We start from the raw sequence: 12,882 nt of genomic DNA on the forward strand, positions 1-12,882 counted from the left end.
CGATCGATTATCCGGTTAGATTGTTACGGCAAAGAAACGCCCGAGAGTTTTAACAAATAGAGCAAATTTACCTTGGGTAAATTCTCTTCTCTACGACGTGCCTTCACGGTGTGCCATTTCGTATTTTCAGGGTCGCCACAAGCGAAATGCAACCTTTCCCGGTGGGCAGACGACGATCCTGCAAGTTACACCGACGATTCGAAGTGAGTACCTGCTGCTTGTATACTATGTAAACTTTATAGTGTGTTTTATAATATGCGTAGCCATTTCCACGCTGGCGGTTAACACGGCGATGTAATCACTACCTCGTTTAGCCATTTCGCGGTATTGCATAGACGGAGGTCTTTACGCAAACAACTTGACATAACGAGGAGTTACGTGCGATATTTCAGCCGACGTGGTAAATATCGCATGGGACCGCGAGTGACAGAAATGAATACAAATAACAGGGAGACAAGTGGAGCGAGGGAGAAGGCAAATTTCTTCTGCACAATGTGCGATTATTATTATACCGCTGCCACCTCGTTATCCTCGGTTTCGAGAACGAAGCTCTTGTTATTCTCCTCTAATTGAATTGTACTTATTTCAATTATTCACGACGAGAATTACAGCGATTAGCTTGAGTCGCGTATCACTTAACAATAAGACGATGATCCTATAATGTCGCTTAAAATAAGTCTCTTTCGTACACTGGACAGAAAAATATCATTCTACTGCTATAAGAAAAGCTGTTTACTCAATTTTCTTTCTTTCTTTTAATAGTTACCTTTAACAAGGAATATTCGATAGCAACCTTCAAATGTACTTATTACAAATTTTAGAAAAATTTATTATTATTTACTCAAAAACGAGAATTTATTTTCTTCCGAAGAATATTATAAAATTGATCGAAAAAACGACTTCGTTCAACAAGCAAATCGAAAATTTGTTTTAATATTTTTGATCGAAGTATTAAACTTATTAGGACTCTCAGAATGGACTTTTGAATAAATTTGACGCTTACGATAAATTTACGATAGATTTGCGAATATATGAACTTTTAAAGTACTCGCGAGTAATTATTATTTGCGAAAACAGTATTTTTCTGTGTGTACTGCAGTTTTCGAATTTAACTGTTCGCTGTTTTCTAAGAACGACTAAAATATCTCTTATTTCTTTATATCATTGTGGGAATCTCGAATTCCGTTGTCTGTTTTATTCGCTTGTCTGAGCTTTTACAAAAGGTCTGTGAACTTGATCGCCAGGTAACACGCCAAATCCACCGCGACCGCGCTTCAATAGCTGCCGATCGGAGCCGCGCAGCAGCGCATGGATTCCAGAAACCGGTGGCGGAACATCGGATCTGTGCTCTTCTGTATTCTCATCGACGCCGTCCTTGGTGACGACAAGCGTCGTCACCGCCACCAGTAACAACGTGCTGACCAACGGCAACACGGAGAGTGTCTCCGAGATCAGGAACAACGGCCTGTCGCCGTTGCGTGCTCTCGAGAATGGTTCCACCGGAAATTATCTGACCACTGTGACGTCCACCACATCATCGTTGAACGGCAACGTCTGCAGCACGATCTACTCGACATCCTCGACGCCAGTCTCGATGGCGACGACAACGACGACGAGCAGCATTGTTTCGTTGGCCGATAAACCGCCGATGATTCCCAATGATGGCGCGAGATCGACGAGTTATCGAGATCAACCTGCTAGCAGCGCGTCACCGCCGACCCGGGATAAACTCCGCGCCGAGGACAAGGCCAGGCGCAGGATGAATCAGCAGGGCGAGCGAACCGGCGGCATCATCGGTGACACGACCGGCCCAGCCTCTGGCGAGAAACTAGGTCGGTATATTAATTGAAGCACAATCTCTCCCTATTGACGTGGCGATTCCTACGGATAATACCGTCATCTGTACTTTGACATCTCCTTGACTCTGATTACACACAGGACATCTGCCTGATATCCCTTTATGGTATCTGTCTTACATCAGCAGTCTTATATCTTTTCAATATGAAGAATCAGACTTTTTGTTCTCTGTTCGCGTCATGCACGCTGAACAAAATTTATTAAACCTTAATACATTAATTTGTTTGAATAGTACCAAATATTTATTTACTGTGTAAGTAAATAAATATTTACTCATTAAAAAAAAATAGATTATGAGTGATGATTTTTAATTATTCAGACATTTGTGATTTATTTTTTTTTTTTTTTATTACGATATCTCGAATTATATATTCAATAAATATTTTCTAATACAATTGATGATTAATAATTAATAATAAGATGATTAATAATAAGATTTGGATGCGACAAAATATTGCTATGTATGTCCGATTATTTTATTCCGGATGATTAATGCTTTATCATTGATGATTAAAATTAGAAAACATGTATGGACAAAACAGTTTAAAGAATGTAACTTCATTTCGAAATACATGTGAAAGTCACATTAGAAGTCAATTCTCAAGAGGTCCGTCTCACCTTGTCACGATTCATGTCGAAAGTTTTTCTTGCTCTTAATAGACAGATAAAACTAGTTTATATACGGATGGAAACTGGGACGCTGCCACTTTGCGCTTTATATTCTCAATGACGATGATTTGCAGCCCTCGGAAGAAACGATTGATGTATTAAGTTGGAGCTGACCTATTTTTGTTCAATATAATTGATACCGCAAACGTAGCAGTTAGTGTGAAAACGTTGCTGGAAGCTTGTATGTGTGGAAAGCTATTAATTATTAAAACAATTAATTCTAATAATTTTATATAATTAATATTATCGGAGCTAATTTTATAACGAATGTACTTCAATGTATTATTAAGAAACAGTCTTTATTCGTGATTTTCGCGTTGAACGTAAAAAATCGGTACCCTTACTTTTTAAGTCTTATAGCTTATAGGACTTTCAACATCGGGCTCTTGTCCATACCCTGTTGTCTTCAGAGCCCCCGGGGGAGTATCAGGATCCGATTGTACCGTCTCGATTGTACCCGGCGTTACACGTTGCGTAATTGCGTACACGCAATCGTGAAGAAAATCTACGGCCGTTCGGCCGTGCTGCACTGCGCTGCGCCGCGCGATTCGTAGATTTCATTTAGATTGACGCCAAACGAACGACGGGATACTTTAGAAACTACCTCGCGAAAAATCGGAACGCAGGTATGCGAAATCCGTCGAACGATCTCACTAACGATTTCCAACGAACGCGGATTATTGAAACGCGTCTGTCTTATCGGAGCGTTGAAATCACTCACGAGATTTAAACCGCTGATCGCCGATTAGCCTTGGTCGGTTTAATCGTGCCTGACGAAAGATTCCAACGTAGGATTTATTCACGAGAAATTTGCGATTTATTATAGCAAAACTGTAATTCACATTGAATTACAGTTTGCTAATAAATCGCGAATTTCTCGTGAATAAATTTCACGTTGAAATCTTTCGTCGGGCACGAAAGTTATTAATTAATCGGCAATCAATTAATGTAGAGTGATCGTTTACTCGTGCCAACGAGCGCCCATCTCGGGCGGCAGATACGATGCTTAAGTGGAAAAGAAATTAATTAGTTAACTCGGCAACGCAACGATGCGACGTAGCGAAACGAATATTTGATAACTACGAACGCAGGAAGCTGACTTAACGGTTTCGTCTCGTGCGGTGGTCTCTTGAATTCTCCTCGCGAGCGTTCTAAATATTATAATTATAATTATAGTTCTCGGAGTACACCGTTAGGCTCGTGAACATATCAAAATTGTAAAGAACGATTTAATATATAGACAAGGGATAAAGTTTGTTAATATTGTATTACGGTATGTTGCATGATGCAAAAGTAAGAAATGTAAGAAAAAATATGTTGTATAGATGACGACGCGTGTCGAAGGATATTTTTGGAGCACGAACGGGAAAGAGAGGGAAAGCTACGAGATATTGCAGCTTCATTAACACAGCCACGAATAAGGAGGATTAAGCCAAGAACTTCGGAGCCAACTAGAGATGTCGTGGATGCGGTTAATGCGGCTCATCAGGATAAACTTGTACGTAGATGAATGATTGTTAATTGATTGTATCTTGCATCGGCAGAATAATAATTATTAATTGTCTTTGAAATAGTACATATATATTAAATGGGATTTATTTTATGGGAGTACGTCTAATCGTCTTGTTTAACGTATAATTAAAATTTTGTGAGATGTATATAAAAATATGACTTATATCGATGCTCATTTTAATTTTGCTTAATAATAAGATACAATACGCGTTTCACGTACAGATCAGAGGCGATCCCGATGGCTGCGGTCTAGATATCTCCGGCATCAGGTATTCACCCACTTCCGAATTGAGAGTCGATCTGCCGGCAGAGGACTTGCTGAATATCAAGAAGGGCTGGCTGATGAAGCAGGGATTGAATAAGGTGCGTCTCGCATATTCAGCAATAAGGGAAGTCGAAGAAACTTGTACATTTTAGTTAAAGTTTTAATTATTTACAAAATTTTTTTTACCTAGGAATGGAACAAACATTGGTTTGTGTTGAGAGGTTGTGGACTGATGTACTACAGAGATCCTTGTGCGGAGGACAAGGGCATTATGGATGGTGTTATAGACCTCAATACTGTCACCGCGGTCACGCCGCTTCAGGTCGCACGGAATTATGGATTTCAGACTGTCGTGAGTAATTGTAATTACGATATCGTGTTTGCGTGAGTGAAGGAGCGTTCGTGTTTCTCGGAAAGTACCTAACTGCTTTTGCAAAACAATCTCCTTAATTATAACTGCTTAATTATGCGATAACATTTTTTAATGTAAAATTAAAGTCTAGCGATTCTATGATCTAGCGTGACCTACATTTTTCATTGGAAAAGTTCGAAGAAAGAAAGTTGAGAATGTATTGATTTAAAGAACTTGAGAAAGTTTATTTTAAAGTCAGAAAGATTTTCGCGCATATATTACAATAATTCTCTTTTAAAAAAATATCTTTTGTACAAAAGTAATTAAAAGATGAAAAATAGCTGAAAATATCAAAAATTGTATAAATTCAATTTAAACAATAGATTACTTTTTAAGCTTGATGGGTACGTTTAAATTAGACGGTCGGAATTAGCTTCCGCATTTAGAATGGGAGCGTCCAGGAGAATAAATACTAACTCAATTTCACGGTAGAATAAGTCGGGAGCTTCTTGCTCACGCTATTGATTGTTGGCAACGGATCGCGTTTCTCGTTCAACATGAAATCCATGCGGTTGCATGACATTTCTTTCACGCTCGTATCATTTGCGCGACGCATACTAACTACTTTGGTTTACAACAGGCCTGGGACGACAGAGGTAGCACGGTGCTGTCCGCGGTGACAGCCGGCATTAGGTCCAGTTGGATGTCGGCCATCAGAAGAGCAGCCAATTTACCTGATCCCGACAGTAACGATTCTCTTACCGTTTGTACAGATACTCAGCAAGAGACGAATCCGCAATCGCCTACTACGTGAGTATAATAATGCAATTGTTTAGTTATTAAGTAATTTTACATCATACAATAATAGCGTTTTGTGCTAAATAATGATTAGATATATGTTTAGATACTTAAGATATTTAAGGAGTTTACGCTTAAAATAGTTATATATTGGAGCAAATATTTTTTACAAGAAAAAATTTTTAGAGAAAAGATAATTCATCATACATTTTTAAAGTTAAGAATGCTTACAAATATTGTTTTAGATCCATTACGGATCGTGAAAGAGACTCCGTTGTTCCATCGACATCCATCACGCCTAGATCGGTTCTATTCTCGTCTGACGAAGAGTATAGAACCGCTTCCGAGGGTGGTCGAAGAGAGTCTGGCGACTGGTCGGAGATGCCGGTATCACCACCGCTGGTGAGAAACGGTGATTGGCCTATGGCGCTGAAAGGTTCCGGCTGGTCGGATTCAGCAAATCACGAGTGGTCGGAGTTGCCACCGTCGCCGCCATTAACGAGAACCGCACTGTCAAGGGTGAAAGCTCGATCTAGATCGAGTTCCAGATCGAGAGTCTATAAGAGAAGCCGGAGCTCACCTCCAAGTTCGCGGAGAAGTACCCTGGACAGTGTAAGATCGGAAGATCTAATGATGGCTTGCTGCGAACTTGGCGAGGACGAGGAGCAGAACAATGGCCACTTACAGAGTAACAGCTGCCTCTCGAGTACCAACGACAGTCCTCTTATTGTCGAACTTTTGGAAAATCAAGTGTCGCTGCTGCGCGATCAGCTGGATCAAAATCAGTCTCATCCGAGTACGTTACTAGTCATTGTCGAACGTCAGGAAAATGAAATTGAGAACTTGAAGTCGCAGCTGAATGCAGCACGAACCGACATCGCCAATGCGGAGAAGGAATTAGCTAGACTTCGACAACAGAAAGCAGAGGCGTCTATCAGGGAAAAACAAGTGGAAGAACTGCTGAATACGATACAGAGGACGGAACAGCAGAGAAATAAAGATCTAGACGATTTGGAGAAGATGAAAAAAGTGTACAACAGGGAAAAAGAGGTCTTAGAATGTAAATTACTTGAAACAGAGGCTATCCTGAGAGAAACGTCAGAGAGATGCGAAATGCTTACGAATGAACTAACATCGAGTCACCGATCTGTCGAACATCTACAGACGGAAACAGCAGCTCTTAGCGATAGATTATCTCAAGGTACGTACATGTTTATTTGTAAAACACATGATTGTATATTTTAATAATTTAAAAAAATGTTTAATTGATGATATATTATTCCTTAAATTAGGTATCGAGGAAAATGAACGGCTTTATAATAGAGTGAGAGAATTGGAGGAAAAGAATGGACTTTCTGCTTCGAGGGAACGTGGAAGAAGCTTCGATTCGCTGAGCGATTTGACCAATATTGAATTGGATTTAGATTTGACTGCATTGGACAAGGAAAGGTAAATGCGCGTTATATAAAAATATAAGAAGTATGTCGCATGAGTAAGTAATCACGTATACAATGTGATATTTTTGTCGCAGAGTTATGGAGGAATACGACGAGTTGCGAAACCGTTTTGAGAAGGCTGTCATGGAAATTCGAGCCATGAGGAAAGAACTGCGAGAAGCTCATGCTACACAAGATGTTTTAGAGTTGGAAATCTTTGCCCATAAGCAGGATGCAGCTAACGTCAGTGAGACAAATCAAGCACAGGTTCAATTAATGGCGGCGAGAGTCCAAGACTTGACTAATAAATTAGCCGCCAGCGAAAAACAAATTAGAACTCTAAAGCAAAAATTGACAAAAGCTGAAAGCAGAGATAAGAGAAGATCACTTTCTCTCAAAGGAAGAGAATCTTTCCAGATCTCTCAGGAGGTAGAGGACAAACTTTTGGATCTAGAAAACAAGATCTGCGCTATAGAGAGAGGCAAGAGCATTAGTGCTCCTGTTTCGGCTGGCAGCAGTTCGAAGGAATCGAGTCCTAATCCGAAAAAAGAAAAGAGAAGAGAAAGCAAAAATCTGGATCGGGCTAGATTGCGAAGAAAATCCTTAGATAGCGCGACAAGTTCTGAACCATTGAAAGTGTTGATTAGGCTAAGTACTCTAGAAACAAAAGTTGCGAACGTTGCTGAGGCCATGGTCAGTGACGCGGAAAAAGACTCCAGCGAATGTAGCGAAATCAGTGGGTCCTCCGAGGTATCATTGGAAGTTCTGGCAAGGCTGAAGAAACTGGAGAGAGTAGTGTCGAAGTCGAAACGACGATTGGAGAAGTGTCTTGGCTCGACGCAAGCGGAAGATAAAGCCGAGAAGTGTTTGCGAGAGGTGAATGAAATATTAGACTCGTGCTTAGAATGTAAGAAAAATCAGGCTAGCGCTCAAATTACCGAGTCAGTAGGGGTAGTGGTATCTAGGGTAGAAACTATACTTAAGGACAAATTGAGCGAACTCACGAAGAGACGGCAGTTGCTGGCGCAGGAAGGACGGCTGGATGAGAGGGAGAAAATGAGACTCGTCGCCGAACGAATAGCTTTCGAGTCCGTGATCCTGCGACAGATAAAGTGCGCGTTAAATCGCACTACAGACAGAAGCGCCGTTTTGAGTGAATTGGTCGAAACTAGTCAGCTTGCCTCAAGTTTAAAGCGTAAGATTCACGGAACTAAGCCCAAAACGTACCAAAAAACGAGTTACATTCAGTATCTCACTAAAGTGTTAGCAAATAAGTTAGTACTGATAGGACCCTCTTCCGTGTCGACGGAAACGCCGAAGGAGATTAGCGCCGCTCGCAGCGAAAGTCTAAACTTTCTGCTGCAGAAGCAGCGGGAGATCAACGAGATCATGCGGAAGTACAAGGACGCGAAGTTGCGACAGCTCGCGGAATCTCTGGCCGCCGAGACGTTGAGTCTGTCCGAGCAGGAAGATCTCGCGGGCAAGCAGATCAGCGGCTCGAACAAGAAACTACTTGAGGATAGACGTATTCGCGAGGCATGGGCTTTAGCACAGGAGACCGTGAGCAAGGAACTTGTGCAGGCCGAAGTGTCTCACGTTATCATGCGTTATGGACAATTGTATGAGCAAAACGTCACTTCGATCACGGACATTTGCCTCAGCTTCGATAACGCAGATAATATTAAGCTAGAATCGTGGATGGACGCGGCGCAAGCGCGACTGCGTCAAGAAATGGAGGTTTCCATACACGAGCTGTCAGAAGCTTACGAGGACTGTCTGCGTACGATGAAGAAGAACAAGTTGATGACTCTCGACTCCAAGCATGAATCCCGTCAGCTGCTCACAGACTACGCTGATGTAATTGCGCACAAAGCTTTAATAGATTCCAGAATCGCCCTCCTTCAGGAAACCACACGGCAATCATCTACAGCATTGTCTGGCGAAACTTTCGTATCTAGTCTTATTCGAAATGAAGAAGTCCTTTCCTGTCTAGCAAACGACGAGGGATACGATCTTCAAAGCAATCCGATTCTCGACGCGGAGTATAGTTACCTTTATCAGCGATTGACTAAGGAATGCGAGGACAGAATATCTGGGAGGAGAGAGTCGAAAGAGCAGCTTAAGAACGTTAGTCAGTCGTTGTTTCACTTGGAAGAGAATCTAGCTGAACTCAGCAAATGTATAAGAGACAAAACGGGCATGAAAATCGACAATATGATTTGGCCTAAATCGGCGAGCAGCGTCACGGATTGGTCCAGTGTATGCGAAAAGTGCTTACATTTACGAGAACAGATAAGGAAGCTTAGCGATTACGTGAATAACATGTCGTGCCAGACGTGCAACCAGTTACAAGAAACTGTTCAGAAAATAACTAACGAACATAATCAGGAATTAGAAGCGCTCAAGCGCAATCAGGAGAGAGATTTGATGGATATCAAGGGCGAATTGGATAGCCAGCGGCAATCTTTGACGAGCCAATACGAGCAAGAGGCGGCCAGCTTACGTGAGAGAGCTAGGAAACTGGAGCACCGTCTCAACGCGATGGATTCCGAACATTCGGCTCATGTGAACGAGTTGAGAGCTGCCTATCAGAGATCGATAAGCGCCGAATTGGACACTGATGCCGAGACGCGAAAGAGGTACAAGGAGGAGATCAAGCAGCTACGCGCATTATGCGAAAAGGGTTTGTTGACTATGGAGAACTCGCACAGGCGTATCATTGCCGAGATGGAAGAGAAACATCGGCAAGAATTGGAGAGCCTCAGGGTGGAGAAGGAACAGGCGCTTTCCGAAGAGACGCAGGCGACTCTGGCTGCGCTGGACGCCATGAGAAAGGCACATGAACACGAAGTGCAAAAGGAAATCGCTAAATTTAAGCAGGAATTTATCAAGCAGATGCAGGCGCGTGAGGATATCGGCGTGCTACACAAAGAACACGAGTACGCAAGGATTTCAATTCGACTCTAACCGTCATGTTAAATTGACGCAGAGACTAAGTGTATGTATTTTCTTTCTTACAGGGAAGAAATGGAGGAGATAAAGCAAGAGATTCTTTCTTTGTCTGCAAAATATTCGTCCAAGTGCGTGGAGTCAGCCGCGTTGGAGGAGAAAGTAGGCAATTTGTCCAAGCAACTCGCCCAGGCGCAACAGCACATCATGCAATTGGATGCGAGGAACAAGCAATTGCGAGCGCATCTGGTATTGGAGACGAATGACAGCGGTATCAACGATACTATACAGATTCTAAGAGGTAGGGACAACGAGCTCGCCGAACCGAGGGAAGAAATACATCGACTGCAACAATTCAAGGTACGGCTGGCCCTTGATTAGAAAGTTTATCATTTAGAAAAGAGTAGATGTGGTTAACAAACATGTACACTACTAAATCGATTAACTCTGCTGCAATTACATATTATGGTGTTTCACTTAATGAGCTTGTCGCGCTTTAACGAAATTTTTGACTGTACTCGTATTTTAATCACTCAAATAAAATCTCATACGCTTTTTATTAACGACCACCTCATATCGTTTTTACACATTTCTCGAACTTGTATATCACCTTGTAAATAATATAATATTAGATCTCCGGCGTGAACGAGTTCGCTCAATAAGCAAGAAACGTATTGAAACGTAATTGAACGTTCTATTAGTAACATTGCGATAACGTTGTAACGCTGTTGCAATGTTACTGGAATGAATATGTTTCTTGCTTATATAAACGACGAATCGTAAATACCATAACTGATGTAATTGTAATTTAGTTCAGCGGATAGTTCAGCGATTTGATTAGCATTTAACCCGCCCCTCTCACTCACCCATCAGCCGCATTGACGCATATTTTCGATATTTCACTAACAGCATGGGGACACCCTTCGTGAATCGTCCGGCGTGCCGTCGAAAACCGCCCTGTCGCTAGACTACTCGCCCGCCTATTCGCCACAACGCCTCAGAGGTAGTCAGGGTGGCAGCGAGCAGAAATTAACGAGTGAACGGAGTACGAAAGGAGCGAGCTCCTTATCCAGCGCGTTGCAAAAACAGTCTCTGTCGGCGGATCGACCTCAGAGCGCGTTCTCGTACAGACTCGAGCGCGTAAAATCCGTCTCGTTGCCGTACTCGAATAATCTGGCTAGGCCGGCGAGTAGTACCGGCGTTTCCGGCTCGCACGTTGATGGGAAAGAACAGCCGGCGAGTTTAGGGCAAAAGGAGCGTAACAGCAACCTGGGCTCGTCATTGTGGGACAGCTTGAGATCGAGGAGCGGCCTGCCTCATCAGTATCAAGGTATAGAAGAGAGATGAATACGGAGAGAAAGGAAGGGAGAAAGAATCTACGGTGATGGAATGTGTTGTCGATTGAGACAGTGAGAGAGTCCACTTGGTGCTTTTGTAAAATATTACTGCGTAATCGTTGACGTAATTGGTCTTATTGTCGATGGTGTCATTGTTTATGATCAGTATTGGTTCGAAGATTTTTACTTGATTTTCCGCATGCAACCGTAAATGTTGCATCGTTTTCTAATATAACGCCAGAAAGTTGTGAAAAATCGCGAAAATCAGGCGAAGTTTCTGTCTTTGATTATTAGTATTACTCTTGCGAAAGAAGAGTGATACTAGAGTGAGATTAACATGTGCTTTATGGAAATTAACAGCGCTTTTAAGATATTAACACTGTTAAAATATTGATTGATACGAAGACTGAGCATATTATTTTAAGCGGACTTTACACGATCGATATTATTAGTGCAAATAATTGTATTAATAACATTAATGTAAACATTAAATAATTAATATTATATTGCGTAATGTATTGCAAATCGATGTATTGCTTATTGTGTAGAGCCCGCTTAATTATGCATAAATATGTAACTGTGCAATATTCATTGAACAATGGTGACGTTTGTTAACTCCTATGAAGAGCTTGTCCTTATCGCATGTATATACGAATGAGTTTAAGCTTTCTGTTTATTACGACTACGTTGTTAATTATTGCATTAATTCCGTAAGAATAATTGGCGATCTTCTAATCTTAATTATGTTATTTATACATTAGACTGATAACTAACGTCAAAAGCGTGCCTACTATTTTATATTAATTGCATATGATGCATTGTGCTTGTCTAACGCTGATTATTTGCTAACATTCATATATGTAAGGGTCCACGATGTGCAATATGCGAATTAACCTTGCCTTATTATGGGTGTAACACACTGTATACGCTATAAGTATCTATAGAAATATTAACTAGCCATGTATCGTATATAATGTGCTAAAGATGTGTGGGTAACGTACAATTGTACGTTGATGTGACAGTGGTTAAATGAAAATATATTTACATATCAGAATTTTTGCAAAGAAATTTGTATTTACATGAATTATCTCAGTTCAAAGTATATACACAATATATAATTTTCCTCACATAGAAATCTAGTCACTGGCACATCTCTAATTAAGAATATCTTAATATCTAGCTGTAGCAATGATGGAATTTGACACAGCAGCCTAAAACTAAATTAATTAATTTAAACTAAAATTAGTTTTTCTATTATCTTAAGATATCTGAAAAGAAATATTATGTATACATATATACTTTTTCCAAATAAGATATATATGTTCTATACATCTTTGTATTAATTTTTATTGTAGTTTTTATATAATTACGTAAATACGTGTATATGTACATACGTATACATATATACTTATATACACTCTATGGAAAGTGGAAAATTTAAAGTAAATAGATCTAGGAGAGAGAGAAAGATGTAGCAAATCTAAAAGGCAGTAACAAATTCCTTCTACAATTTTACGATAGTCAAAAGTATTTCAAATAAAAGCATTATGCGCGACATATATCCTTTAGCAGTTCATAATTCATAATTTTAATGTTTCTCGTTATCGCGACCAATAACCGATGCTGTCTATATGAGAGACACTTATAGATACATGTAACAATATGCATTGTACGTAACAATATTTCGACAACTGTTTGACATGTAAG

The 12,882-nt window shown here is 40.7% G+C and overlaps 1 protein-coding gene across 3 annotated transcripts in view; it reads left to right on the plus strand.

Annotated features, from left to right (window-relative positions):
• The window catches only part of LOC108750664 (protein outspread), a 201,055-nt gene that overhangs the window by 186,244 nt on the left and 1,929 nt on the right, over positions 1-12,882 (plus strand). For 2 of the 3 annotated variants that reach the window (XM_018490305.1, XM_018490304.1), the window contains exons 5-14: positions 131-203; positions 1,245-1,832; positions 3,852-4,024; positions 4,261-4,401; positions 4,494-4,655; positions 5,296-5,465; positions 5,699-6,654; positions 6,746-6,902; positions 6,985-9,828; positions 9,910-10,198. In XM_018490305.1, coding sequence (XP_018345807.1) covers positions 131-203; positions 1,245-1,832; positions 3,852-4,024; positions 4,261-4,401; positions 4,494-4,655; positions 5,296-5,465; positions 5,699-6,654; positions 6,746-6,902; positions 6,985-9,828; positions 9,910-10,198 — 5,553 coding nt within the window. Of the gene's footprint in view, positions 1-130; positions 204-1,244; positions 1,833-3,851; positions 4,025-4,260; positions 4,402-4,493; positions 4,656-5,295; positions 5,466-5,698; positions 6,655-6,745; positions 6,903-6,984; positions 9,829-9,909; positions 10,199-10,747; positions 11,169-12,882 lie in introns of all 3 variants that reach the window. The other variant, XM_018490303.1, reaches the window with a different exon arrangement.

The sequence above is a fragment of the Trachymyrmex septentrionalis genome, unplaced genomic scaffold, assembly GCF_001594115.1.
Source record: "Trachymyrmex septentrionalis isolate Tsep2-gDNA-1 unplaced genomic scaffold, Tsep1.0 scaffold37, whole genome shotgun sequence".
Lineage (NCBI taxonomy): Eukaryota > Metazoa > Arthropoda > Insecta > Hymenoptera > Formicidae > Trachymyrmex > Trachymyrmex septentrionalis.